At 37.6% G+C, this 26,614-nt stretch overlaps 1 protein-coding gene across 4 annotated transcripts in view; it reads right to left on the minus strand.

The window, feature by feature from the left end:
- Window positions 1-1,262: 1,262 nt before the first annotated feature.
- The window catches only part of PGAP5 (Per1-like protein PGAP5), a 33,594-nt gene continuing 8,242 nt past the window's right edge, over window positions 1,263-26,614 (minus strand). For all 4 annotated transcript variants that reach the window (XM_071664708.1, XM_071664707.1, XM_071664706.1 and 1 more), the window contains 6 exons: window positions 26,068-26,209; window positions 24,309-24,475; window positions 22,968-23,059; window positions 17,064-17,186; window positions 15,989-16,141; window positions 1,263-13,063 (listed from right to left, as the gene is read on the minus strand). In XM_071664708.1, coding sequence (XP_071520809.1) covers window positions 12,893-13,063; window positions 15,989-16,141; window positions 17,064-17,186; window positions 22,968-23,059; window positions 24,309-24,475; window positions 26,068-26,209 — 848 coding nt within the window. In that variant the 3' untranslated portion in view covers window positions 1,263-12,892. The remainder of the gene's footprint in view (window positions 13,064-15,988; window positions 16,142-17,063; window positions 17,187-22,967; window positions 23,060-24,308; window positions 24,476-26,067; window positions 26,210-26,614) is intronic.

Here is a 26,614-nt window from a genome sequence, read left to right on the forward strand (position 1 = left end):
TCTGCAATGTTTGCCTCTGGTCAGGGGGTCGGCTGGTTCCCTGACTTGCAGGCGATCAATCAGCTGTGTTTATACTAGCTGTTGCCAACTGCCGTCTCAAACTCGCAAATATCTAGTGTAACTTGTGACCAACACAGGTGAACATGTACACTAATGAACATTACGATTATCAGATCATAATAACTCTTCCTCAGCGAGGAACAGACTACGACAAAGGAATGAATTGAAATAGTTCTACTGTCAATTTTTCGTGGCTAGCTTACAGAAGAGTTAGATTCTTGCCCGGGACTCGGGCATTGGGAAGCCCGGGATAAGGAAAATGAAACTTTAAGGAGAACATTAATAGAGCAGCTGATCAAATAACAGAAAATATAGGTATTTCTTTTTTAACATTATGGCACTCCCCATTCTCTTTTCCTCCCCAGTATTATCACTTTCTAAAAGCATGAAGAGAAAAAGGACCAAGTGGGAAATTTTCCCTGATGCTACTTCTATAAGTCAGGAAAGCCTATCAAAAATAAAAATGCTTTAGTGTCATAGTGGGTTAGCATTTTTCTTCTGATAGCCTACAATACTTGCATTGGTAGATGACATCAGCTTGCCCAGGTGTTCATTCTTCCTTTCCTTGAAACATAAATGAGAACTATGGGTTAAAACATCACAGCTATGACCAAGTTCTGCCAGCTAACAGCTTGTAACTCAGCTGGAGTTTCATGAGGACTGTCCATGTTCTAAGATAAGCCTCAGTTTACTGAGGGTTGTCAACAATTAAATAACACTTCTTGATAAACCTGACCCTACAGGTCAGTTTAAAGACTAGTGATGATGAGAGTGTTGTTAGGATGGGGGTGTAATGAATGTAAGGATGTAAAGAAGATAAGGGTGTAGTGAAGATGGCCTCTGACTTGGAGGTATGAGCATGAAGATGGCTTTTGACGTAACCTGTAATTGCCAAGTCAAAGGCCATTGAAATTAATTTTGGGTTATTAAGGGTGTTAAAAGAGGGTATGGTGAAGATGAGGCTGTTGTAGATGAGACTAGTGACAATGAGTTTGGTGATGTCTCCCTCAGTTAAGAACATGACAGCAGGTGATAGTATGGAAGGAGACACATTGAATCACTCATGAATGTTGCTGCTTCTAGTCTGGAATGTATTCAAAGGCATGACACTCATGTCATGTTAAAGAACCTGGACTAAATTACTCATTTTCACTTGGGTGGTTGCAATTTCATTAAAATTTGGAAAAGGGTTGAAGGAAAGATTATTTTTCATATTCATTTATTTCTGACAGTTAATTACAAAGGTATCATCATACATTTGGATGTAAATAATCTAGTGTTCCATTAACAAGAAAGTCTGGCTGGCCACATAGCTCTTCTCGTAAACAATGTCAGCTAAAAAAAATTACTATAAAAATTTTACAATAGCACTTCATGAGGTGATGAAAACATAGTTATTTTTCGTTGAAATCTATATAGTTGTAGAATCCAGGGGATTCAAAACAAAATACAAAATGTTTCTAAAATGAAATAAAAAAATTCAAGTGAAACAAATATTTTCAAATGAAACCCACAACAGTTATGAAAAGGTATAAAAATCTTCTAGTAGTTATCTTATATATAAAAACACAATAATACATACTACATTCAGAGGTTTGAAAGTTAAGTGAACACTATCATCCCTGGAGATAGGGAGAGAGAATACTTCCCACATATTCCCAATTTGTTGTAGAAGGCGATTAAAGGGGTGGGAGTTGGAAATCCTCCCCTCCTGTTTTACTTTTCCAAAAGAAAGACCATATAAGGTAGCCAAGTGAGGATTTTTTTTATCTAAGGCTTAGTTATCTGCTTTTGATGTTAACACAGGAAATGACTAATATGTATGAAGAAGAAGTTGGTGACTGAGTTTGGAAGTGTGTGAAAGGAGAAAGTTGACTTTAAATGTGAATAAGAGCAAGGTTATTAGGTTCAGTAGGGTGGAGGGACCAAGTTAATTGAGATGTAAGTTTGAATGGAGAAAAATTGGAGGAAGTGAAGTGTTTTAGATATCTGGGTGTGGACTTAGCAGTGAATGGAACCATGGAAGTGGAAATGAGTCACAGGGTGGGGGAGGGGGCGAAGGGTCTGGGAGTGATGAAGAATGTGTGGAAGGAGAGAATGTTATCTCGGAGAGCAAAAATGGGATGTCTGAAGGAATAGTAGTTCCAACAATGTTATACGGCTGCGAGGCATGGGTTGTATGGAGGAGGGTGGATGTGTTGGAAATGAAATGTTTGAGGACAATATGTGGTGTGAGGTGGTTTTATCAACTACGTAATGAAAGGATAAGAGAGGTGTGTGGAAATAAAAAAGAGTATGGTTGAAAGAGCAGAAGAGGATATGTTGAAGTGGTTTGGACATATGGAGAGAATGAGTGAGGAAAGATTGACAAAGAGGATATACGTGTCAGAAGTGAATGGAACAAGTAGAAGCAGGAGACCAAATTGGAGGTAGAAGAATGGAGTGAAAAAGATTTTGAATGATCGGAGCCTGAACATACAGGAGGGTGAGAGGCATGCAAGGAATAGAGTGGAACGATGTGGTATACTGGGGTCGATGTGCTGTCAATGGACAGAACCAGGGCATGTGAAGTGTTCGGGGTAAACCATGGAAAGGTCTGTGGGGCCTGAATGTGGATAGGGAGCTGTGGTCTCGTTGCATTACACATGACAGCTAGAGATTGAGTGTGAATGAATGTGGCTTTTGTTGTCTGTTTTCCCGGCGCTACCTCACTGAAGTTGGGGTAACGATGCTGCTTCCTGTGAGGTGGGGTAGTGACAGGAATGGATGAGGGCAAGCAAGGATGAATATGTACATGTGTATATATGTATATGTCTGTATATGTTGATATGTATGTATATGTGCATGTATGGGCATTTATGTATATATATGTGTATATGAGTGGATCGGCCATTCTTTGTTTGTTTTCTGGTGCTACCTCGCTGATGTGGGAAACAATGATTAAGTATAATAATAATAATAATAATAATAATAATAATAATATATATACATACATAAACTGTCTACCATGCAAGGGTTTTTATTTTGTGACCAATATTCACATAATTACATTAAAATATGCATACTACAGATATCTAAAAGGATGTTACAATTATCAAAATATGACTAGGATATATAATACACATGAGTAAACTAACTGCTTCACAATACTTGAAAAATCATGTTAGTGTATATTCAGATGCATGCATTTACAAAAATAAAGTATCATCATAAATCTTCTAGCTGTAAAGGCACATTCAGTTGAAACTATATTACCAAATATAGGTACTAGTGCATTACTTGTTAATGAAACTCCTAAAATAAAGGACAAACTTTATATAATCTTATGAATTTTGGTATGTAACAACTCTACTTTTCATGCTCCCATGCTTCTCCTCACTCAAACATGCCTGCAACCAGAGTACTTCTGAACATAAACATCCCTGTTCCTATTATACTAACAGCTTCTCTAAACTGGCTCTTTGAGAAACATAAAGTTCCTTAGCCCCTGAATGGCAGTCTTTGACATGATTCACATACTCCTTGTACATAAATCTAAAAAAATTGTCTTTGAAAATAACAGAAAACCAGCAATGTATAAGATTTTTTTTTTTTTCAATTGCTTACCTGTTCATGTTGGGTGCCAGAATATGGTAATCAATGAGTGTCAAATGCAGAAGAATGTGTGAAATATGTGTGTGGTGATTGGGTGCACAACAATGAACAACTGTATTTCAACCTCTAATGGGAAACTGAGTGCTCCAGGGTGAAGCATGTTTTTCCTAGCACTGTGATCTAAATTTTTAGTAGGCATCAATTAATGAAGACTGCAGTCCCCTAGGTTATGTGTCAATTATGTGTCAATTAAGAGAGACTGCAGTTTATGAATTAACATGCATGACACTGAATATCTTCTTGCCTTCATCATTTTTATTCCTGCCATAATACATAAGGTTAATTTCTGTGTTGACTTAGAGGACAGGTGTTTACATTATTTGGCCATAACAACCACAACATGGAAAGCTCTTTAAAGACATCTGTCTCAGACTATGAAGAGATGTACAGTTCAATATAGCAGTGCTTCTCAGCCTTTATTACATTGTGGCACATTTCTGAGTTCGCTTGATCCTTGCAGCACATCAAACCAAATTTTAACAGCATTCTACAGTTATTACCCATTATCCAATGAAAGGAAGGAAAATGAAAATCCTTCTACAGACAACAATACAGACATATTTTCAAGTGATAAATGAAATACATTTTCATGAAATAAATATTTCAGTTGTTTGTTGAGACAGTGTGATAACAGTTTTATTCCCTTATGTACTATGTCAAACTAGGGAAACTATCACAGTAAACCAGTTGTAAAGCTATGCGATACTGGAAAGGCCTTATTAATCAACAACTGCAAGACCTGAGCAGTGGTGAGTGTGACAATCAAGGGCATTTTCCCCAAGACACACACACACGCACCCATATATATATATATATATATATATATATCCCTGGGGATAGGGGAGAAAGAATACTTCCCACGTATTCCCTGCATGTCGTAGAAGGCAACTAAAAGGGGAGGGAACAGGGGGGCTGGAAATCCTCCCCTCTCGTTTTTAATTTTCCAAAAGATGGAATAGAGAAGGGGGCCAGGAGAGGATATTCCCTCAAAGGCTCAGTCCTTTGTTCTTGGTGCTACCTTGCTGATGCAGGAAATGGCGAATAGTATGAAAAAAAATCTTGCTAGACATTTTTTTTGACATATCAGTGTTTAAAAAGTTCTGTATTTATGTAATTGCTTATAATCAAAACAGATCTATAGAACAGTTCATCTAAAAAATACTTAAAAATCAGTGAGCATCAGACCTGAGGCTAATGTACATTCAGGTCATTTCACTCTGAAGCATTCATACAGTGAGGTGTCAGCTGCCTTATCTTATGTTTGAAGGAGTCTCACTCAGCAACAACTTTTTCCGATTTTGATTCTGCAAAGTGTATAAATAGCTATTCTAATCTAATATTCTACCAATGTATCGATATTTCTGAGTTCTGTTCCCCTCAGAAACTCCCATCAGGGGGTGACTGTGGCAAAAGTCTCCATTTCACCCTATCCTGATATGCCTATCTCGCATGCACCATTCCATGCATTCTTCCCATATTTCTCTACCTCCAGTACTCTTTCCTTCTATTTCCATCACGGGTGGTCTTTCTCTCACATCAACCTCTTTAATCGTACTCTCATACACTCTCCTTATAAGCTTCTGTCTTGCAATCTTTCCACATGATAGGAGCATGTGGTATGACTAGATGGAATGAAGAAAGTAATAAGGGAGTGCATGAGAGATTTGTTAAGGCAGGGAATGAATTGTGAGGTGGCACAGTGGTTGAAACATAATATTTGGATGATTATGTTTCAACCACTGTACCACTCCACAAATCATTCCCTACCACATGAAATCTCTTATGCACCCCATTATTTCTTTCTTCATTCCATCTTTCATACCACATGCTCCTCTCAAACTCATTTCCACAGCCTGGATTCTTGATCTCTGTGACTCATCCCATGTTCATGTTTTGCCAGGGTCAGGAGGAATTTACGTCCCTTAATACTGTCTTCCCTTCTACACTTACACTTCTACCCTTCATTGTTCTATTAAGGGACCCAGTGATTCTTTTCCTTTGTCCTGCTCTCTCTCTTATCTCTCCTTCTCAACAAACTTCCCAAAGATAGCTTCCAAAAACTTAAATTCTTTCACCTTTTCCAGTCTTTCTTCCCCCATATCTATAACACAGTTCAGTACATTTTCTCTCACTCTAGAGGGCATTGCCAAAACTACACTTTCACTCTGTTTCCTCTTTAACACCATTAATTTACTTTTACTCACATTCTCCATCAATCATCTATGCTTACACACATCATGAACTACACTTGCAACCCTCTGCAACTCCTCTTCACTCTCAGCAAACACCACAGTATCATCTGCAAACAGGCTTGTCACAAGCCACCACAATCTCACCACCACACTCCATCTCTGCACCCCTTTTCCCTAGTTTTGTTTAGTTGTTTAGTATAGCCTTAACATATCCATAAACCATTCCATTTGACTCATGTCATATGCTTTTTCCAGATCTACAAAAGTTGCATGCACCTTCGTACCTTTCACTAAATACTTTTCCACAGTCATTCTCATCACAAAATCTGATCCATATATCCCCTGCCTTACCTGAAACCCTCTTGCTCCTCACTTATTCTGTATTTAGTCACTTCCATCACTCTTCAATCAACACTATTGCAAACACTTCTGGTATACTTAACAGACTTATTCCCCTCTAATTGCTACATACATCCTTGGAATCTTTTCCTTTGAATACAGGAACAATGACAGCATTTCACCCAATCCTCAGGCACAACCCTCTGCTTCTATGCTGTATTACATAACAAATATATCCACTCTATCATACTTTCTCTTCCATATTTCAACATTTCAGCTGTAATCCCATCCACTCTAGGTGCCTTTCCTAAATTCAAACCCCCCAAAAATTTTTACCTTCCTTCTTACTGTAGGCCCCTGCACTTGTATTCTTTTCCTTCCATTCTTCATATCCGTGCATGTAACAATTGCTGCCTCATCCCTCCTATATTCCTCAGTTCTTCAAAATACTATTTCCATCTTCCTTTAACCTCCTCCTTTTGATTCAGCAACTCCTCTTCCTTACTTTTCACATTTACATTTCCAGTTCTTCCCTCTTTCACCTTCCAGTACAATTTCTTATTTTCCTTAAACTTTTCACTCAACTTTCTTTCAAAATCTGCATCAACTCTTTCTTTGCTTTCTCTAACAAACTATTAACATCCCTCTTACGCATCATATATTCTTCCCTCTTCCTTTACTGAACTTCCACTGGTACATTCCTTTTGAGAAATCTTCAGTAAGCTTTTTTCTTTTCTTCCACAGCATTTCTAATCTCATCTGTCCACCATGCATTTCCATCTTCACTTCTATACCTCAACCATGCATCCACCTACCAATTCCACAACTTTACATTCAGCACTCTTTCTCTAAATATTTTAAACACCTTTACTTACTGCACTTTCATCTAAGCTTTCTGTCATCCTTCTTTCAAACTCCTCCTTGCATTCTTTCTGATTCATCTTCTCCCTTCTCAACCCTTTTACATAATATTACATACAAAAAATGACTCAACATTACATTCTCTCAACAAATCAGGATGTCTCTCACCATTCCTCTCGTCTACAAATGTCTATTACCTGATGCAGTGTTACTGTAACTCATGTTTCACTCCTTTCTTTGAAGGTCTGTCCTTTAATGTCCTCTTGGATTTGGATATATTAACTGAGCTTAGAGAAAAAATCTAAAGTTTGTTCATATGATGAATATGAATCACAGCAGCAAATGATAGCAACTGAAGTTAGGTGGAGAAGTCTAAATAACGCCACTAAGCAATGACAATGAGAACCACCGAACAGGCAAGAAATTTCAACAGGTATCAACAGCAGGCTGAAAAATGCTAGATATAAATGTATTAATACCAGTTACAATAATATGCATTTGTAATGGAGGATATTGGGAACTCTAGATGCAAGAGCTTTTTGATTAACTGAAAACTAGAGAATAAAGATTATCCTGCATTTGAGGAAGGTTCAGAAGAGTGCTACCAAAGTTTAAGGCATGAGATAGAACATTGGATATGGACTGATAGAGAGAATATCCTTTAAGTTAACACTTTTGGAAATGTTGAAATGTCATGACTTTAACACTTTCATCTTCCAATTCTTCATATGGGACAGTATACAAGCTTAGACATACACATCAGTCATTCTGCTTAAATGAGCATTCATTACACAGTTTCCTAACAAAAAGTACTAATATGCTCATAAACAATAATCACTAAAGTGATGGCAAAAACTGAAACTTCTGTAACCCTGTAAATGTTGGTATAAACATCTCCTTTCTTACTGAAAAATCTGGAAGAATGTGAAATCATAACATGATAAAAATCAGGTACAATATTCATGAGAAGAGTAAAGAACAAGAAATTGTATGAGAAAGAGTGATGGACTAATCAGGGCTAGAATGTGAATAAAGCTCAACAACAGAACTAACATGATATGAGAATAATCCAAAATATTACCTTTAGTGAAACCCCATTCTAACAAACTAATTGAAGAGAAATGTGGATTAAAAGAAGCCAGATTCTGTCAAATTTTGAATTTTTCTCAAGGGCTATAAGAAATTCACAAATTAACCATAGACTGAGGCTACTCTAGACATTTAGTGTTTAACCAGTGAAACACATTCCAATTGATCTTTAAAAGGTTCTATGATTCTCTTTGTTTTATCATTTGAAAGACCTTTTTTTCTGAAAACAATTATACATTAAAACAGTACAAATCAAAATAATAAAACATTACTTACAAGTGTGGTGAAGTTATCAAATAAATATATGACCTGGCTGCAAAATTGCCAGATATATTATGTTTCCTCCCACACGGCATATTATACATACAAATCTCACCAAGCATACATATTAAAATTTCCAATAATATATCTTCCATTATTCATATAAATTTAAAAACATTAATTACATGAAGTTCTATACACTGTATAAATAGATTTTCTTTGCTGCCTGGCCAGCACAAATATAATGTACAATCCCTCATGGCATTTTGAAGGATACTCAAAAGATACATTGAAAATACATGTGCTTTATGTGGATAAATTGTCTGAGTAGCTAGTGACTGTTTCTTGACTCACTGATCACTACTTATCATATTCGAGATTTCTGATGACTTAAGACCATACATATAACATTCCAGAGGTGTTCTGTGCTGTATACAGCAAATCGGCAGTTAGTGGGTTAATGTGAACTGTAAACTTACCTCAGTGCAGCAATAATGATGTGGTCTACAGGTTATCCTCACCTATGATGGGGATGTTCAGGGAGTAGTACAGAAAGATGTACTCTGAACTAAGAGGACATAGCTCTAGGGGTATTTCTGATGCCATCCAAATCACCCCCTGGTCAACAATAGAGCATGCATGAGGAGCATGCTACTCTCCCCAGGACCTCTTAGCACGTGCAACATCTGCCATGATGTTATACACAAAAAGAGGCCTTTTCATTACAAAAAAAGTAAAAAGCTAAAACTGCATAGAATACAGGCAGTGATTTTGTTTATTTGCTGACTAAGCACACTTATATCTTTGACTAGTGGCCAGAGACTTGCTTTAATCTTGAACTTTCAACTCAAATCGTCTTTGTAGGTGTAAAATAAAAAGTAATGCACCATTAAACTACCGTAAATCAATATAAAACTAAGTGTTTGTGTGCATAAAGAACATTGTATGTTAATGAAATAAAGTGCATTGTGATGATGTGCAATAAGCTGTCACATGTTCTCTAGATGCCCAACATACTGGGGCTAGGGTCAGATACTAATGCATTGTTCTACTACATCCTAGACTCAGTCCTATGGGTTCTTCCTTACCTTAGTGGAATAAATTTGTGATGTAATAGACTTTCAGAGAATTTTCTATTAGATACTAAACTTAGTCCAGTGGCATCCAAAGGTCCATCAGAAGCTGAATTCTGATTCACTGAAATCTATTTACAATGGCATTTCACTGCACTAACAAGGCTCAATTTCTCTCATGCTAGAGCTTCAACAGCTAATTTGGGCCAAGAACAGAATGAACAAAGTGATAACTCACAAAAAACTACCTACTGACTGTACTAAATTCTTATGTACTAAATTCTAGCACTTCAAAACCAATGAGTGCCAATGAACCATAAAAATGCCAACAATGTAATTATGATAATGATACATTGTTGGCATTTTTATGGTTTGTTGGCACTAATTGGCTTTTGGAAAGCTAACATAAGAGTTCAGTACAGTCAGTAGGTGGTTTAAGAACATGTAAGTGGCAGGAGGTCAAGCAAAATGTGCAAAGGTTGAAAAAGAGGGCAAATGAGAGTTGGGGTGAGAGAGTATCATTAAATTTTAGGGAGAATGAAAAGATGTTTTGGAAGGAGGTAAATAATCTAAGATGAGAGAACAAATGGGAACATTGGTGAAAGGGGTAAGTAGGGAGGTAATAACAGGTAGTGAAGAAGTGAGAAGATGAAGTGAGTATTTTGAAGGTTTGTTGAATGTGTTTCATGAGAGAGTGGCAGATATAGGATGTTATGGTCGGGGTGGTGCGCGAAGTGATAGGGTCAAGGAGAATGGTTTGGTAAAGAGAGAAGAGGTAATGAAAGTTTTGTGGATGAGGAAATCTGGCAAGGCAGCAGGTTTGGATGATACTGCAATTCATTTATTAAAAAAGATTGTGACTGTGTTGTTGATTAGTTGGTAAGGATATTCAATGTATGGACCATGGTGAAGTGCGTGAGGATTGACAGAATGCATGCATAGTGCCATAGAAGAAAGGCAAAGGGGATAAAGGTGAGTGTTCAACCTACAGAAGCATAATTTTGTTGAGTATAGTCCTGGAAAATTACATGTAATCGTATTGATTGAGAGGGTGAAGGCATGTAAAGACCATCAGATTGGGAAAGAGCAGTGTGGTTTTAGAAGCGAAGAGGATGTGTCGATCAGATGTTTGCTTTGAAAAATGTATGAGAGAAATACTTAGAAGAAAAACAGATGGATTTAGATGTAGCATTTATGGATCTGGAGAAAGCATATGATGGGGTTGATAGAGATGCTTTGTGGAAGTTTTAAGAGTATATGGTGTGGGAGGTAAGTTGCCAGAAGCAGTGAAAAGTTCTTACCAAGGATGTAAGGCATGTGTACGAGTAGGAAGAGAAGAGAGTGATCGGTTCTCAGTGAATGTTGGTTTGCAGCAGAAGTGTGTGATGTCCCCATGGTTGTTTGATTTGTTTATGGATGGGTGGTTAGGGAGGTAAATGCAAGAGTTTTGGAGAGAGGGGTGAGTATGCAGTCTGTTGGAGATGAGAGGGACTGGGAAGTGAGTCCATTGTTGTTCGCCTGATGATACATCTCTAGTGGCTGATTCACGTGAAAAACTGCAGAAGTAGGTGACTGAGCTTGGAAAACTGTGTGAAAGGAGAAAGTTGAGACTAAATGTGAATAAGAGCAAGGTTATTATGTTCAGTAGGGTTAAGGGACAAGTTAATTGGGATGTAAGTTTGAAGAGAGAAAAATTGGAAGAAGTGAAGTGTTTTAGATATAAGTGAGTGGACTTAGCAGCAGATGGAACCATGGAAGCGGAAATGAGTCACAGGGTGGGAGAGAAGGCAAAGGTTCTGGGAGCAATGAAAAATGTGTGGAGGAGAGAAAGTTGTCTCAGAGATCAAAAATAGGTATGTTTGAAGGAATAGTAGTTCTAACAATGTTATACAGTTGTGAGGCATGGGCTATAACTAGGGTTATATGAAGGAGGGTAGATGTGTTGAAAATGAAATGTTTGAGGACAATATGTGGTGTGAGGTGGTTTGATCGAGTAAGTAATAAAAGGGTAAGAGAGATGTGTGGAAATAAAGAGTGGTTGAGAGAGCAGAAGAGGATGAGTTGAAATGGTTTGGACATATGATGAGAATGAGTGAGGAAAGATTGACAAAAAGGATATATGTGTCAGAGGTGGAGGGAACACGTTGAAGAGGGAGACCAAACTGGAGTTGGAAGGTTGGAGTGAAAAAGATTTTGAGCGATTGGGAGCCTCAATATACACGAGAGTGAGAGGCATGCAAGGAACAGAGTGAATTGAAACGATGTGGTATACTGGGGTCAATGTGCTGTCAATGGACTGAACCAGGGCATATGAAGTATCTGGGGTAAACTATGGAAAGGTCTGTGGGGCCTGGATGTGGAAAGGGAGCTGTGCTTTCGGTGCATTACACATGACAGCTAGAGACTGAGTGTGAACGAATGTGGCCTTTGTTGTCTTTTCCTAGCGCTACCTCACGCACATGTGCTTGGGGGTAGGGAGGGGGGGAGCCATTTCATGTTTGGCAGGGTGGCAACAGGGATGGATGGCACCAACCCATCCCAAAGGAAACAGCATTCTTATGATAAAAATGCTTGGATAAATTTCAGTATTTCATTCATTTTAATCTCTATGATTTACATAATTTCAGTAAAATAAAAAGTACAGCTGCAATCATGAGGGTTACAGAGCATCCAGAGGAATTATTTTGTTTATAGCAGACAATGGGTCCCTGTCCTGGATGCCATCTTTTTTCTCCAACATCCTTAAACAGTCCACTACATTTTTCACAATATTCTAAAGAAAAAACATACTGCAATACCACCACTTGTACAGTGTACACTCGGAAACTAGATTTCTTTCAACTATCTAAATTGCTTATCATGATGGCACTTTACAAAGTGGCTGGAAAAGGATATGCATCATGGTACAATTGTAACAGGGTTGCTTTGCATCTTGAGAGCAGCTTAAAAAATTATAAAAACGACCTCTCATTCATTTCTGCTCAGTAATGTATTTAAGTAATATTCTATGGATTTAAAGGAAGGTGATACAGTTATGATATATTCCAATGTCTGTATACTGCGAATGGGAAGTTATAATTTTCGAGCCACTCTTATCACAGCCTCTTTCCAGGTCCATGTATGTTACATGTATTGTAACCGCCTTTTCTTACATACAACCTTGACCACACCTTTTTATATAAGCAGCATAATTCTGCTGAAAATACCAGGAGTTAAAAATACAAACTGCTTGCATATTTGATTAAATTACAATTCATATTTACTTATGCACTCAAAAACACATATACTTATTCTACCAACAACATAATCTGAGATCCTGTACTTACTAATATTAAAAAGGTATAAAAATAACTTTGTATTTTTTCAGTCTATATGTTTAGACACTTTTGTATAAATAATACCCTGTGATCGAAGCTTTTTCTTCACCAGCCAAGCCAACAGAAGAATTGCAGCAATTACATAAATCATGACCACTGTCACCTCATGAGGCATGTGACACTTGTAGATGGAGTAGTTGTTGGAGCTCACAGTCAGCTACCAGATATAATTAAGTAATAATATGTTTTGTACTGCTAACATGAAATGCATTTCTTCAATAATTATTAAATAATGAATTTTCCCAAAATATGCAAAAAAATTCTTTTGAAATTGGAAAAAGAATATTTAATTGTAATTAAGTGCATACAATGAAATCCTGGTTATCAGGATCCAATTTGTCTGAATCCAAGGATGGAAAGGAAATTCTTTTAAATGTACGCATAAGTTGACTGAGGTGCACCTGGCTGTATTTCAAAATGATCAAATTAAAACACTTTACTACATACAGTGGTACAAATTCAAGACAGATATGATCTTAACTTTAGTTAGAATGCTCTAGAAGTAAAAGAACACAGTACAGTACAACAGTAATGAAACCTTCATAAGAAAACTGGACAGATGACTGAAGATAATCCTGGGTCAACATAAAAGATACGATTATGGCTAAAGTACAGCCACAGAAGACAATAGCACAGCCTCACACCAAGTTTCATTCTAGGTGCTTGTGAGAAAGGGTATGCAAGGTTAATTGCTTTCTAGTAAGTATGTTAGCTACATATCTGCTTAAAAGCTTGTAATCAGAGAACAAAACACAAGGAAATAAAGTCTGTACAAAGAAATACAAAAGAATTCTATCAGCAATAGACCATTGGGTTCTAGCAAGGCTATTTATGATAACAGAAGAGACCAGATAGTCATGGAATAGTGTGGTAAGAGTAGAAAGACATAGATATTTCAAAGAGAAAAAACTTGTAAACTTTTCATGTAACAAGGAAGGCACATATAATGTCAGGTGTGGATTTGAAATTAATTATCTATCAATCTATTCTTAAACATATCTATAGAGTGAAAAAGATTTCGAGTGACTGGGTCCTAAACATGCAGGAGGGTGAAAGGTATGCATGGGACACAGTGAACTAGAACGGTCATGTACAATGGTTGACATGCTATCAACGGACTGAACCATGGTATGTGAAGGGTCTGGGGTAAACCATGGAAAAGTCTGTGGGGCCTGGTTGTGGACAAGGAGCTGTTGTTTTGATACATTATATGACAGCTATAGAATGGATGTGAGTGGTTGTGGCCTCTCTTCATCTATTCCTGGTACTACCTCATGAATGTGGGAAACAGCAATCAAGAATGAAAAGAATAAACGAAGAAAACCTATTGTGCTGCTTTCAACCACTGTAACTAATAAATCATTTCATTATTCAACAATGCTGTTGAAGAAAAAGCATCTTGCCTCACTCAAAGTAAAATGCTTGCCCATGAATCTGTATCCATTACAGTGAATGAAATTAGATAAATGAATCTTTAAGTAGCTTCTTAGATCAAGATAATCAGTCTTCAACAATTCTGAATTCTGTTTTAGATTACTTCTTAACCTTCACTTTTCTACAATAAACATTTCTTAAGTCATTTAGTTGGCTCTCATTGGTTTTGTTTGTCAGTCTAAGAATCATCTTGGTAGCATGGCTATGTACTCTTTCCATTCTAAGTATTTTTTTGTTAAAGAAGGATGACTTAAACTGAGCATAATATCCCAGCTGGAGATGCAACCGTGACTTGCATAGAAAGAAGATAATTTCCCTGGACTTAAATTTTATAGCCCCAAGAACTTTTGTTGCCCTTGATATCTCCAAAGCTTTTGAAAAGGTGTAGCATTAGGGTCTCCTCTCTAGCTCCCCTCATTCAGCTTCTGTCCCTCACTTTGCTTCCTCATATCTAGCTTCCTCTTTGGCTGATCTATCTGATGGATCAGCCTTTCCACCTTTCTCCATCAACTGTGGTGCCCCTCAAGGTTCTGTCCTATCTCCTACACTTCTTTTTATCAATAATTTCGTTTCTTCCACTAACAATCAAATACACTCATATGCTTACAACTCAACACTACATTCCTCTACATTATTCAAATCTGCTCCTGTCTTTCACTCAATCTGCATCTTCTAGCAACACATACCAACATACCAACAGTGGCTGGTACATTGTTCCTGAAAGAATTTGTTTCAATATGACAGGTGCCATGGAACAAAGACTTGGACAGGATATCTCAGTGGAGTAGATGAAATCTGGTTAAGTCTAATGCCTCTAAAACCCAGTTTTTCTCATCTATCAAAAATTCCTCGCAACTTTCCCCTCTCCTTTGACAGATTTGTAATTCCACCTCTTGACTCATCATATTTACTTGGTATTACTGTAAAATCCATACTATCTTGGAAACCCCACATTATGGAAATAGCTAAGCATGCCTCTAAGAAACAAGAAGTCCTGTTTAGGTGCTGAAATCTCTTTTCTTTTGAACAGTTGCTCTGTTTATACAAAGGGTTCATTCATCCTTGTACTGGGTTCTGCTCTCACATTTTGGGAGGCTCTAGCTCTGCATCTTTATTTTACAGAGTCAAAAACAGTCCAACTTATCAACTCTTCCGGCCAGGCTAACTTCAGAACTTGACCAACTTGCCCTAAGCCACAATGTTGGTTCACTTTCCCTCTTCTATTGGTATTGCTCTTGTTTTTGTTCCCCAGAGCATGTTGTTCTGTGTAATTTTAATGTTTGCCTGTGTGTGCATGCACACATGTCTGTCTAATTCTGATTTTTGTGTCTGTTTGCTTGCAGAGGGCAAATCTAGTGCAGTGTTTGCAGAGCCTCCAACCTAATGTTCCTACTGACTAATTCTACCTAATGCTCCTACCTAATGTTTCAACTAACAACTTCTACTTAATGCTCCTGCATATGTTCCTACCTACAAGTTTTATCTATTGAGCTCAAGCAGAAAAATGTTAAATATATTTTGAAATCAATTGTATCATAAAGCTAAAGCAGTCTAAGGTGAACAGGATACAGCAAAAAAAGAAGAAGAGAAGGTAATATGAAAATCACTCTAATGAAGAAAAGAATATCAGATTAACCATCCTACTTACCATAGTGAATGTTGGATTTCTTTTGTTTCGCCATGAGAATGATGGAACAGTATATTCGTGAACTGTTGATCCCTGACTAGAAGTATGCTCCACATGGCAGCCATGGTGGGTGTGACCACTGAAAACCAACCGAGGTGACAGGGCTTCCAGCAACTGCAGTTGGCGATGTAAGAAAATAACTCAAGTGAATGACTACATAAATTTTATTAATTAATTTACACCACCTTCTAAACAAGCAAGTTACCCCTGACACTAACTTTCCCTCAAATGCCTACAGTGACAATACAACTCTGCACTACTTAATGTCTTAGACCTGATAGTAATGTTCAGAGTTTACGCCTAAGACTTTTGCACGTATAGCCTGCTGAAATTACAAGTGAATTAGCTACATTCTCTTTACCCTAAAAACACACAAGTAATCTTCTATTACAAAGCTTGCTTTTATGGTGCGTACCTGTGAGTATACAAAGATTCACCAAGATTAAGCTTGGCATGGGCTCTTGTCAATGACAGCTCATTCCAAAAACACAAAATTCTTAAATTCAGAAAACAATTTATGGAAAAACGGTTACAATCATTCATACACATTTTGAACATTTAAACTGATGCAACTGTTCTGTTTTAAATATATTTCTTTATTTTTTTCTCATTGGCTCAAAGGGTCAGGTCATTGTACTGCTATATGTCCATATCCCTACTCTTTGTGCATGCTGTCCTGATAACCAGAAGAGCACAATTATAATCATTAGCATGGAGAGGTATGAATGAAGTTACTATTTTGGAGTATACATCAAGAGCAGAGACAACATGAATAGCTACACAAAAAATTATGTATGCTAACATTTGCAGTTTTAACTCTTTTTTTTCAGAGATAAGGTCCACTGCTCTCCCAAAATCATCCCTTTTATTATCTTCTAAGCTGCAAGGATATGGAAGACAAAAAAATTTAAAAACTAATGACCAATAAAACATAAAATGGCATACATATATTGTATGTATATGACTGCAGAAAGAATGTGTGCACTGCAGTGTCATTTTTATCAGATAAACAGGTAAATGTACCACCATAACCTACCATTTCTGTTGAGTCTTTTGAGATACATTCCCATCTTTCTCTAAACCTCATGTATTTCACGTCCTCTGGGGCTTCATCTGGTTCACTGCAGACTGCATCAGAATCACGAAAAAGTGGGTAATGCTGTAAAGTCACATGGGAATAAAATAAAAAAGTTTAACATCATTATGCAGTACACTTCATGCAAATATCAAGATAACTATTTAGTGAACTCTTGGTGAAAAGCATGGTCAGTTCATGAAAAAAAAAAGCACATTTTTCCACTTAAACAGTAATGAAAGCTTAATGAAATGAAATGTAATGTAAAAAGAACTCTCTGGAAGACTTCTGAATACTATTAAGAGCATTTACAATGGAAACAAAACATGCATGAGAGAAAGTGGAGGTATTTTTGAATGGTTCAATATAAATGTTATAGTGAGATGCCAGCAAGGTAGGGAGACAACTTTGTGCAAGTGAATCACAGAGTAACAGAATGGAAGTTACTGCAGCTGCTGCAAGCAAATAAATCTATGTTGTTAACTATATCAGAGGAAGGGCCAGACAGAATGGTGGGACATTTCAATCAATGTGTATGTAGGAAGAGGATGCTGGAGGTGTATGCAAATAAATGAAAGACTTTAGCTTTTAAAAGGGATGGGAGATCAGAATATGATATCAGTCCGCAGGGCAAAGAACAGAAAGCTAAAGGACCCCAGGCATACTTGTACACTTTATTGCATGGAAGTTCTAGCTGTACTTGTATGGGTTGCCTTTCCCTGCCCCCATTTAAATTCAAAGGTATGTTTTATCAATATGAAGAGATGCTTTATGTCACAAGCAACTGTAATTAGCACAGGGAAAAAATCCCAAAAATATAGTCATCCATATGGAACAGCTTCTTATGCAGTGGAGACCCTAGCCATACTTGTATGGGTTGCTTTTCCTATCATTATTTAAACTGAAAGGTGTCCTTTATTGGTGTGCTGAGAGGCCTTATGTTACATGCAACTACAATTTGCACCATAAAAGAATCCAACCACTCAGTTACTCACATAACAAAACAGGAGAAAGTATGGCCCAAGTGTACAACCCACATTAATTAGTGGCTAATTAGTCTGAGGAGCACTAATTATAGAGATAATGATTTGGTGGATGCTGAATTTTTAATAATGAAAAGATATTTGTGTATAAGTAATCCACTGGTGGTGACAGAGAAGCCATGCCAAGCTCAAGTAGTGTGCCAAATATAAATATCTATATAGCAACAAATATAGATAATTTACCAGATTTTTCCTCTTTATCTAACCTTCTTGGTATTTTCTGTTCACTTATAATACTAAAGTATTTCTTTAAATTTTTCATAAACCCCTGTCTTGGGGACCCCTTATATTTCCAAGTCTGGGTCCTTAGAGTTAATAAGAACAGCAGCACTAAAGATAAGTTGAGAAGGGAGAGAACCTTGAGCGGTGCACTGAAGCTCTAATGAATGGAAAAGAATTTAGGCACAGTGTGCAAGAAGATTGCACGAAGGTGTTTATCCTAACTCTGATGCATTGATGCGAAACCCAAATTCAGAGTTCAGAACTGGTAATAAAATGGAATAAATTGATAATTTACAAAGTATAGTTGGAATTAAGATGTTGTGAAGACATGCGGTGAGAAGGAGTCTTAAGAAAAGCTTGTGAATGACAGTGTTTTAAGATGATATGGCAATGTACAATGCACAGTTGATGGTATTTTGGTCTTTCTTCACCTGTTTCCTGGCACTGCTTCGCTAACATGGGATATGGTGATCAAGCATAATGAATAATATATATTATCATCATCATTATTATCATTATTATTATTATTATTCTTAATCGTTGTTTCCTGCATCAGTGAGGTAGCATCAGGAAACAGATGAAGAATGGCTCATCCACTCATATACATAAACGCCCATACATGCACATATACATACATATACATAAACACACACACACACACACACACATATACATATATACACATGTACATATTCATACTCGCCTTCATCCATTCCTGATGCTACCATGACCTGCAGGAAAAACAGCATCACTACCCCCTGCTTCAGCAAGGTAGCACCAGGAAAACAGACAAAAAAATAAGGCCAGAGAGAGAGAGAGAGAGAGAGAGAGAGAGAGAGAGAGAGAGAGAGAGAGAGAGAGAGAGCACAATAAATCAATCAGGGCATAAGTAAGCACAATGAACATTAGCCATGATATAAACTTGGTGCTTTGTATGTGAAAAAAAGGTAAACTCTATTTTGATATATCTCTTCAATGTACCGTTAAACCTCTCTTATCTGAAATGCTTGGAGACTCAGCTGTTTCAGATATCAAAAATTTCCAGTTCGTCAATTTTAAAATTTTTGTTTTCAATACATATTCACCATTTCCCGCAATAGTGAGGTAGCGTTAAAAACAGAGGATTGAGCCTTAGAGGAAATATCCTCACTTGGCCCCCTTCTCTGTTCCTTCTTTTGGAAAAAGTAAACCTAGAGGGCCAGCTCCCACTCCCTGCCCTTTTAGTTGCCTTCTACGACACACAGGGAATACATGGAAAGTATTCTTTCTCCCATATCCTCAGGGATAAATTTTTTAACATATCAAATAATTCAGGGACTGTAATACACCCATCTTTTGCATATAGTGAACCAATAAATATACAGTGAAAAATAGGATGTGTGTAATCCATAAGTGGATTTCTAATCTTTGTGATTACCTTGGCAGTCAGTGGAGTAGAATGGACCACAGCATTCTGAATTTTCTTTGCATTCTTCTTTATGTTGCAGACTGCAGATTCACCCTGGTTGTAAGCACACCCAAGTGCTGATGCTCCCTCACCCAGTATCAGTGTGTCATAATATTTCTAGCTTCATTTCTATGGTCAAAGAGGTTCTCTTCTATTTAACTTTTAGTACTGAGGTAGAAGATGTTGTTGGGCATTTGGATGCCATATAAACAAGCACGAACACAGGGAGTTGCAAGAAATTCACACTATCAGGTACGGTATGACCAAGTCACACAAGTAACACAGATCTGCACTCAATGGTGGTAAATGAGAGATTGACCTGCTGATGAGCTCCACCCTCAACCCATGCTTACTCTACCAGCCAACCCTGACTGAAGTGTGGCTCACTTGCTAACACAATGACTCTTCCTCACCAGCATCACAGCATCATAAAATTTCTAGCTTCGTTTCTAAGGTTAGAGAGGTTCTCTTCCATTTAACTGCTGATTCTGGGGTATATAAAGATGTTGCTAGATGTTTAGATCAATAAACACAAGTACAGTGAGCTGCAGGAAAATCACATTAGCAGGTCTACTCAAACTGTACAAGTAGCACAGATCCACACACAATGGTGGTAACTGTGAAACTGACCTGGTGGCGTTAATGTGGCGCACTCCTCCTAGGACCCAAGCTTACTCCACCTGCCAAACTTCAACAAAATTTGTGCAATTTCTACTGTACACACGTGCATAGCAGCAAATTCTGACTGCATAAGAAGATGGATTGGTAGAAAAAAGTTCCTAGCGTAATAGTGAAATTGCATATGGTGATCCCAGTTAAAGTGAGGAGTGAGTACTTCAAAATATTTTAGCTATTTGTAAATACTCTGCATATAGGAAATATCAATATATGTAAGCAAATAGGCACTATCAATATTATTTTTTTTATTATACTTTGTCGCTGTCTCCCGCGTTTGCGAGGTAGCGCAAGGAAACAGATGAAAGAAATGGCCCAACCCCCCCCATACACATGTATATACATACGTCCACACACGCAAATATACATACCTACACAGCTTTCCATGGTTTACCCCAGACGCTTCACATGCCTTGATTCAATCCACTGACAGCACGTCAACCCCGGTATACCACATCGCTCCAATTCACTCTATTCCTTGCCCTCCTTTCACCCTCCTGCATGTTCAGGCCCCGATCACACAAAATCTTTTTCACTCCATCTTTCCACCTCCAATTTGGTCTCCCTCTTCTCCTCGTTCCCTCCACCTCCGACACATATATCCTCTTGGTCAATCTTTCCTCACTCATTCTCTCCATGTGCCCAAACCACCTCAAAACACCCTCTTCTGCTCTCTCAACCACGCTCTTTTTATTTCCACACATCTCTCTTACCCTTACGTTACTCACTCGATCAAACCACCTCACACCACACATTGTCCTCAAACATCTCATTTCCAGCACATCCATCCTCCTGCGCACAACTCTATCAATAGCCCACGCCTCGCAACCATACAACATTGTTGGAACCACCATTCCTTCAAACATACCCATTTTTGCTTTCCGAGATAATGTTCTCGACTTCCACACATTCTTCAAGGCCCCCAGAATTTTCGCCCCCTCCCCCACCCTATGATCCACTTCCACTTCCATGGTTCCATCCGCTGCCAGATCCACTCCCAGATATCTAAAACACTTCACTTCCTCCTGTTTTTCTCCATTCAAACTCACCTCCCAATTGACTTGACCCTCAACCCTACTGTACCTAATAACCTTGCTCTTATTCACATTTACTCTTAACTTTCTCCTTCCACACACTTCACCAAACTCAGTCACCAGCTTCTGCAGTTTCTCACATGAATCAGCCACCAGCGCTGTATCATCAGCAAACAACAACTGACTCACTTCCCAAGCTCTCTCATCCCCAACAGACTTCATACTTGCCCCTCTTTCCAAAACTCTTGCATTTACCTCCCTAACAACCCCATGCATAAACAAATTAAACAACCATGGAGACATCACACACCCCTGCCGCAAACCTACATTCACTGAGAACCAATCACTTTCCTCTCTTCCTACACATACACATGCCTTACATCCTCGATAAAAATCAAATGCCTCGATTTTCATCTGCTGCTTGGTGATGTCTTAAACAGTTGCCATGCCAATGGTAAAGTCCTTCTTAAGTACCATGGAATTGCCCTTAGGCAGCCCCTTGCACAACTCCACCTTCTTTTCAAAGTTTAAAACGTTCCTCTTGTGCTTCATGTGAGACGTAAACAGCTTCAATGAGCCGTCACACAATTGATGATGATGCTTAAAAGGTGCCACTGTCCACAGTAATAATCCAAGGGGGACAAGATACACAAATGGGCAAGACCAACACATAATGCAATGCTAAAAAGCACAAGGGAGATAGTAAACAATCACCAGTGCCACAAAACACTAGGTTGCGAGTACACTAATTGCTGTGATGTGGGGTGCATATGATTTGAAAAATTGTTGCACATCTTTCCTAATTTTCATTTTTTTTTTGATAATCATGGGTAGCCAACCAATGTAGAAATTCATACATGGTTCTGACCATTTTGTTGTCTCAAATCACATATAAAAGAGGTTTTACTATACTGTTGGATTTTCCTTCCAAATTTTCTTAATGACAGTGTTTAAAGGATGTACATTACAATGAAACAACCAGAGGCTACAACACTGAATATGAAAGGCCCTTGTTACAACTGATGTATATAAGTAATCTTACAATATCAGAATAGCAAATGAACAAAATAAACTAAGTTATGAGACTGTGTATGTGGACAATATACATGAGTTTTATAAGTTCTATGACAGAGAATGTTCAAGGGGTGGGCCCTACAAGTGTAGAACTCCCTCCAAACACAGTACAAATAGGTAATCACAATACATACCATAAATTGACAAAAAAATAGTTCATCATAATCAAAGTAATCAGTCTTAAGATATAAGACTATTATATATTATGTGTAAAACTGTTAACACTATTTGCAAAAGGGTAAACAGTTTGAGAAGCAAAACAGGGATTTTTGGTAGAAGTGAAACACTCTACTGACACCAGTATTTCAACTATGAAATGCCCTACAGTCTTTTCTCAAATTACAGTCTGCTAACCTTAATGAAGAATTACCTGTAAGATTACTGGCTGACTGTACTGCTTAAGTGCATGACTCTGCCAGTGTTTACAAGCTTCTCTGTCACCTGCAGCACAACTTAGCTGTTCTGTGAAATAAGAACAATGTTTAAGCACATATGAGATCTAATTCTCATTATAATAATTATATAAATAACAGCATGTTTTTCTGTTGACAAAATTTTGCAGAAAAATGCAATGACCTATTTTAACAAAGCTTATCATAAATCTAAGGCTGAGAAGTAATATTAAAGATTAAAATCTGAATAATAAAATACATTATCTGCTAGAAATATCAGATTCAGCCTTTTCTCAAAAATACAATATTCTTGAGCCTATGGCTCACTCATTCTCTCCATATATGTCCAAACCATTTCAACACACCCTCTTCTGCTCTCTCCATCCTCTTTTTATGATCACACATTTCTCTTACCCCTGATCAAACCATCTCACACCACATATAGTCCTCAAACATTTTATTTCCAACACATCTACCCTCCTCCCCACAACCCTATCTATAGCCCTGGTCTTGCAACCATATAATATTGTTGGAACTACTATTCCTTCAGCTCCTCCCCACAACCCTATCTATAGCCCATGTCTTGCAACCATAAAATATTGATGGAACTACTATTCCTTCAAACACCCATTTTTGCTCTCCAATTTAACTTTCTCTCTTTCCACACATTCTTCATTGCTCCCAGAATCTTTACTCCCTTCCCCACCCTATGTAGGTATGGAAGTTCAAAAAAAGGAGTATGGGACAGTATAGTCCTCCCAACCCTGACCTATATAGTCAATATATGGACAAGGAATGAGTTACAGAGGTCAAAAAACCCAGGCTAGGAAATGAGCTATTTGAGAAGAGCATGTGATGTGACTTGATGGAATGTAGAAAAAAAAAGGGGTGTATGAGGGATGTGGTATGGCAAGTAATGAAAGGGTCATGAACTGTGGAGTGGTCAAGTGGGTGAAAAGTAATACCTTAAGGTGGTTTGGGTACCTAGAAAAAATGCAAGATGGGGAGTTTACAAGATGAGTATATGATAGTAGGATTAAAGGCATTGGTGTGAGGAAGGCCATCTGTAACATGGGGAAACAGAGTTGAAGAGTACTGGAGGGAAAGAAATGAAAGAGAGTGTGGAATGGTGTGTGTGAGGGAGGCATGTAAAGACAGGGATAAGTGGAGACCCTTTTGCTGTTGCCACCCACTTGCTGGGAGTTCCCAGAAGGAATAGGCATCAGAGACATAGATAGATGGAATGAAGTTGCATCTTTAGTCTATATCAAATCTGTACTTCAGGAAATTATCCAAAATAATCAAATTACCCTACTTACTTGATATAATCTTTATTTTGTTCAATGCTGGCTGACAGAGGAAACAGTTATCTCCTTCTAGAGCCATACTGTTTATGATGATAAAGGTGACCCCCTCTATCTGCATTAGATCCACAGGACCAACATCAAAAGCCCGTTGAAAGCGATTCACAAGGTAGGGACTTATGCTGCAAAAAACATACACTGTATATCAAAAATATTAATGATGACATACGTCAAAAATATTACTGATAACATAAGCATGATTGGAAAACTGATCAGCGAAGGCAAGTAGAAAAAATTTCACAAATAGAATGATGAACAGCACATTACAAAATTGTTGTACCCATTCCCAAAGGATTATCTACAGTTATGATACTTGCTTGATCAAAACACTAGCTTCATAATAAGATCTTCAGTTCAACATCTGTGAGTTTTATCACATAAATAACTGTATTTCACTCTACAACATTTTCTTTTTATACTTGCTCACTGTTACCTACATTAGTGAGGTAGTGCCATGAACAGATAAGGAAATGGCCTTATTTGCTTCCACTTACTCTCTAGCTGGCATGTATAATGCAATGAAACTACAGCCTCCAATCCACAATCACACCTCACAAATCTTTCTGTGATTTCTCCAATTCACCCAATTTTGTGCATGCCTTACTCTCCTGCATGTTCAGACCCAGATCACTCGAAACCTTTTTCACTCCATCCTTCCATCTCTAATTCAGTTTCCCTTCACCTCTTACACATGTATTCTCTTTGTCATCCTCTCCTCTCTTATTCTCTCCATATGTTCAAACCATTTCAGCACACTCTCTTCAGCTTTCTCAACCATACTCTTCTTATTGCCATATCTCTCTCTTACCGTATCATTTCTTACTCAATCTAACCTACTCACACCACATATTGTAATTAAATATTTCATTTCTAACAAATTCACTCTCTTCCATAGCTTCTCATTTAGGTTCAATGTCTCACATCTATACAACACTGATGAGACAACTATACCATTAAACATGCCTAGCTTTACCCTCTCTTTTTATGCATTTCTCAATGCTCCCAGGATCATTGCCCCCTTACCCACCTTAAAGCTCACTTCAGCTGCTTTGGTTCCACTTGATGCCATCCATGTCCACTCCTAAGTATCTAAAACACTTCATTTCCTCTAAATTCTCTCCAAACTCATACTTCAAATAACCTGCCTCTCTTTACTGATAAATCTAACAACTACCTTTAAGGATCCAAATCACTGCACAATGCATGAAGTGCAGGCAAGCAGCAGGCAAATTATGCAGTAGAGCTATCTAAAATCCTTGTGTATTTGTAAGAATAAGGCAATACAGTAATATATGAGACATCTGGAGTGCATGGCATTGTCATCACTACTTGTAAACTGTTTACCAACTACTAACATTACAAGGAAAAAATATAAGAATATAGAAAAACTGCGTTGTCTTAGCAAACATTAATATGGGAAATGGGAAGAGTATAGAAGCAATGAAAGATGCAGCATAACTAATGTGTACATACAAAATTGGAGAAGGAGAAAAAGAGAAACTTCACAATCTTTGAAAAACAGTACAAGGATTTGTGAATTTTTTTGGCAAATCACTAAGTGATGCTGTAGTTTGAATGTTACCACAGAAAAAAATCACCAATGAACAAAGAATACTCTCTCTCTTGGTAGCACCTATATGGATAAGAGAGATCAACCATTCTAATGCCTTGTAGAAAACTCTTACTTCAATAGGAATCAGTCAAAAAGTGTCACCTGTAATGAAAACCAACATCATGGTTTCCAACGGCTACAAGAACATGGGAGTCTTCAGGAACATAAAACAAATCATGAAATCTTGCCATGTACTCCACAAACTCTTCTGGTCTGCACCATTTACCCTCATCAAAAATATCACCTGCAATATAAGAATACATTTAAAAAACACATGGTTATAATAACCAGATAAAAATGTAATACTGACAAAACAGCTTCAGTGATAATCTTGAATCAATTATGGTAAAGCATGACTAACACTACTATATCATTACCAGAAACCTCAACTGTTTGTCTCAGTAAATAATCAGCTTAATTTGTTTTATCGTAACCTGAAATCAGCAGCAATCAATAGCACCAAGAAAAGTATATTTTGAAAACTGAAAAACCTTTAGTCCTAAGGTAGTTTCCTATTAGCATAAAAGATTCTATAGGATATTCTCCAAGACAAACAGGATTAGGACCTTTCAACCCTGAGCATTTCTGGTGAGGAAGCACTGGCCTTCCCCATCCTTCATTATCCACTCAACCACAGAAGAGGCAGCTC

Source organism: Panulirus ornatus, chromosome 9 (genome assembly GCF_036320965.1).
Source record: "Panulirus ornatus isolate Po-2019 chromosome 9, ASM3632096v1, whole genome shotgun sequence".
Classification (NCBI taxonomy): Eukaryota; Metazoa; Arthropoda; class Malacostraca; order Decapoda; family Palinuridae; genus Panulirus; species Panulirus ornatus.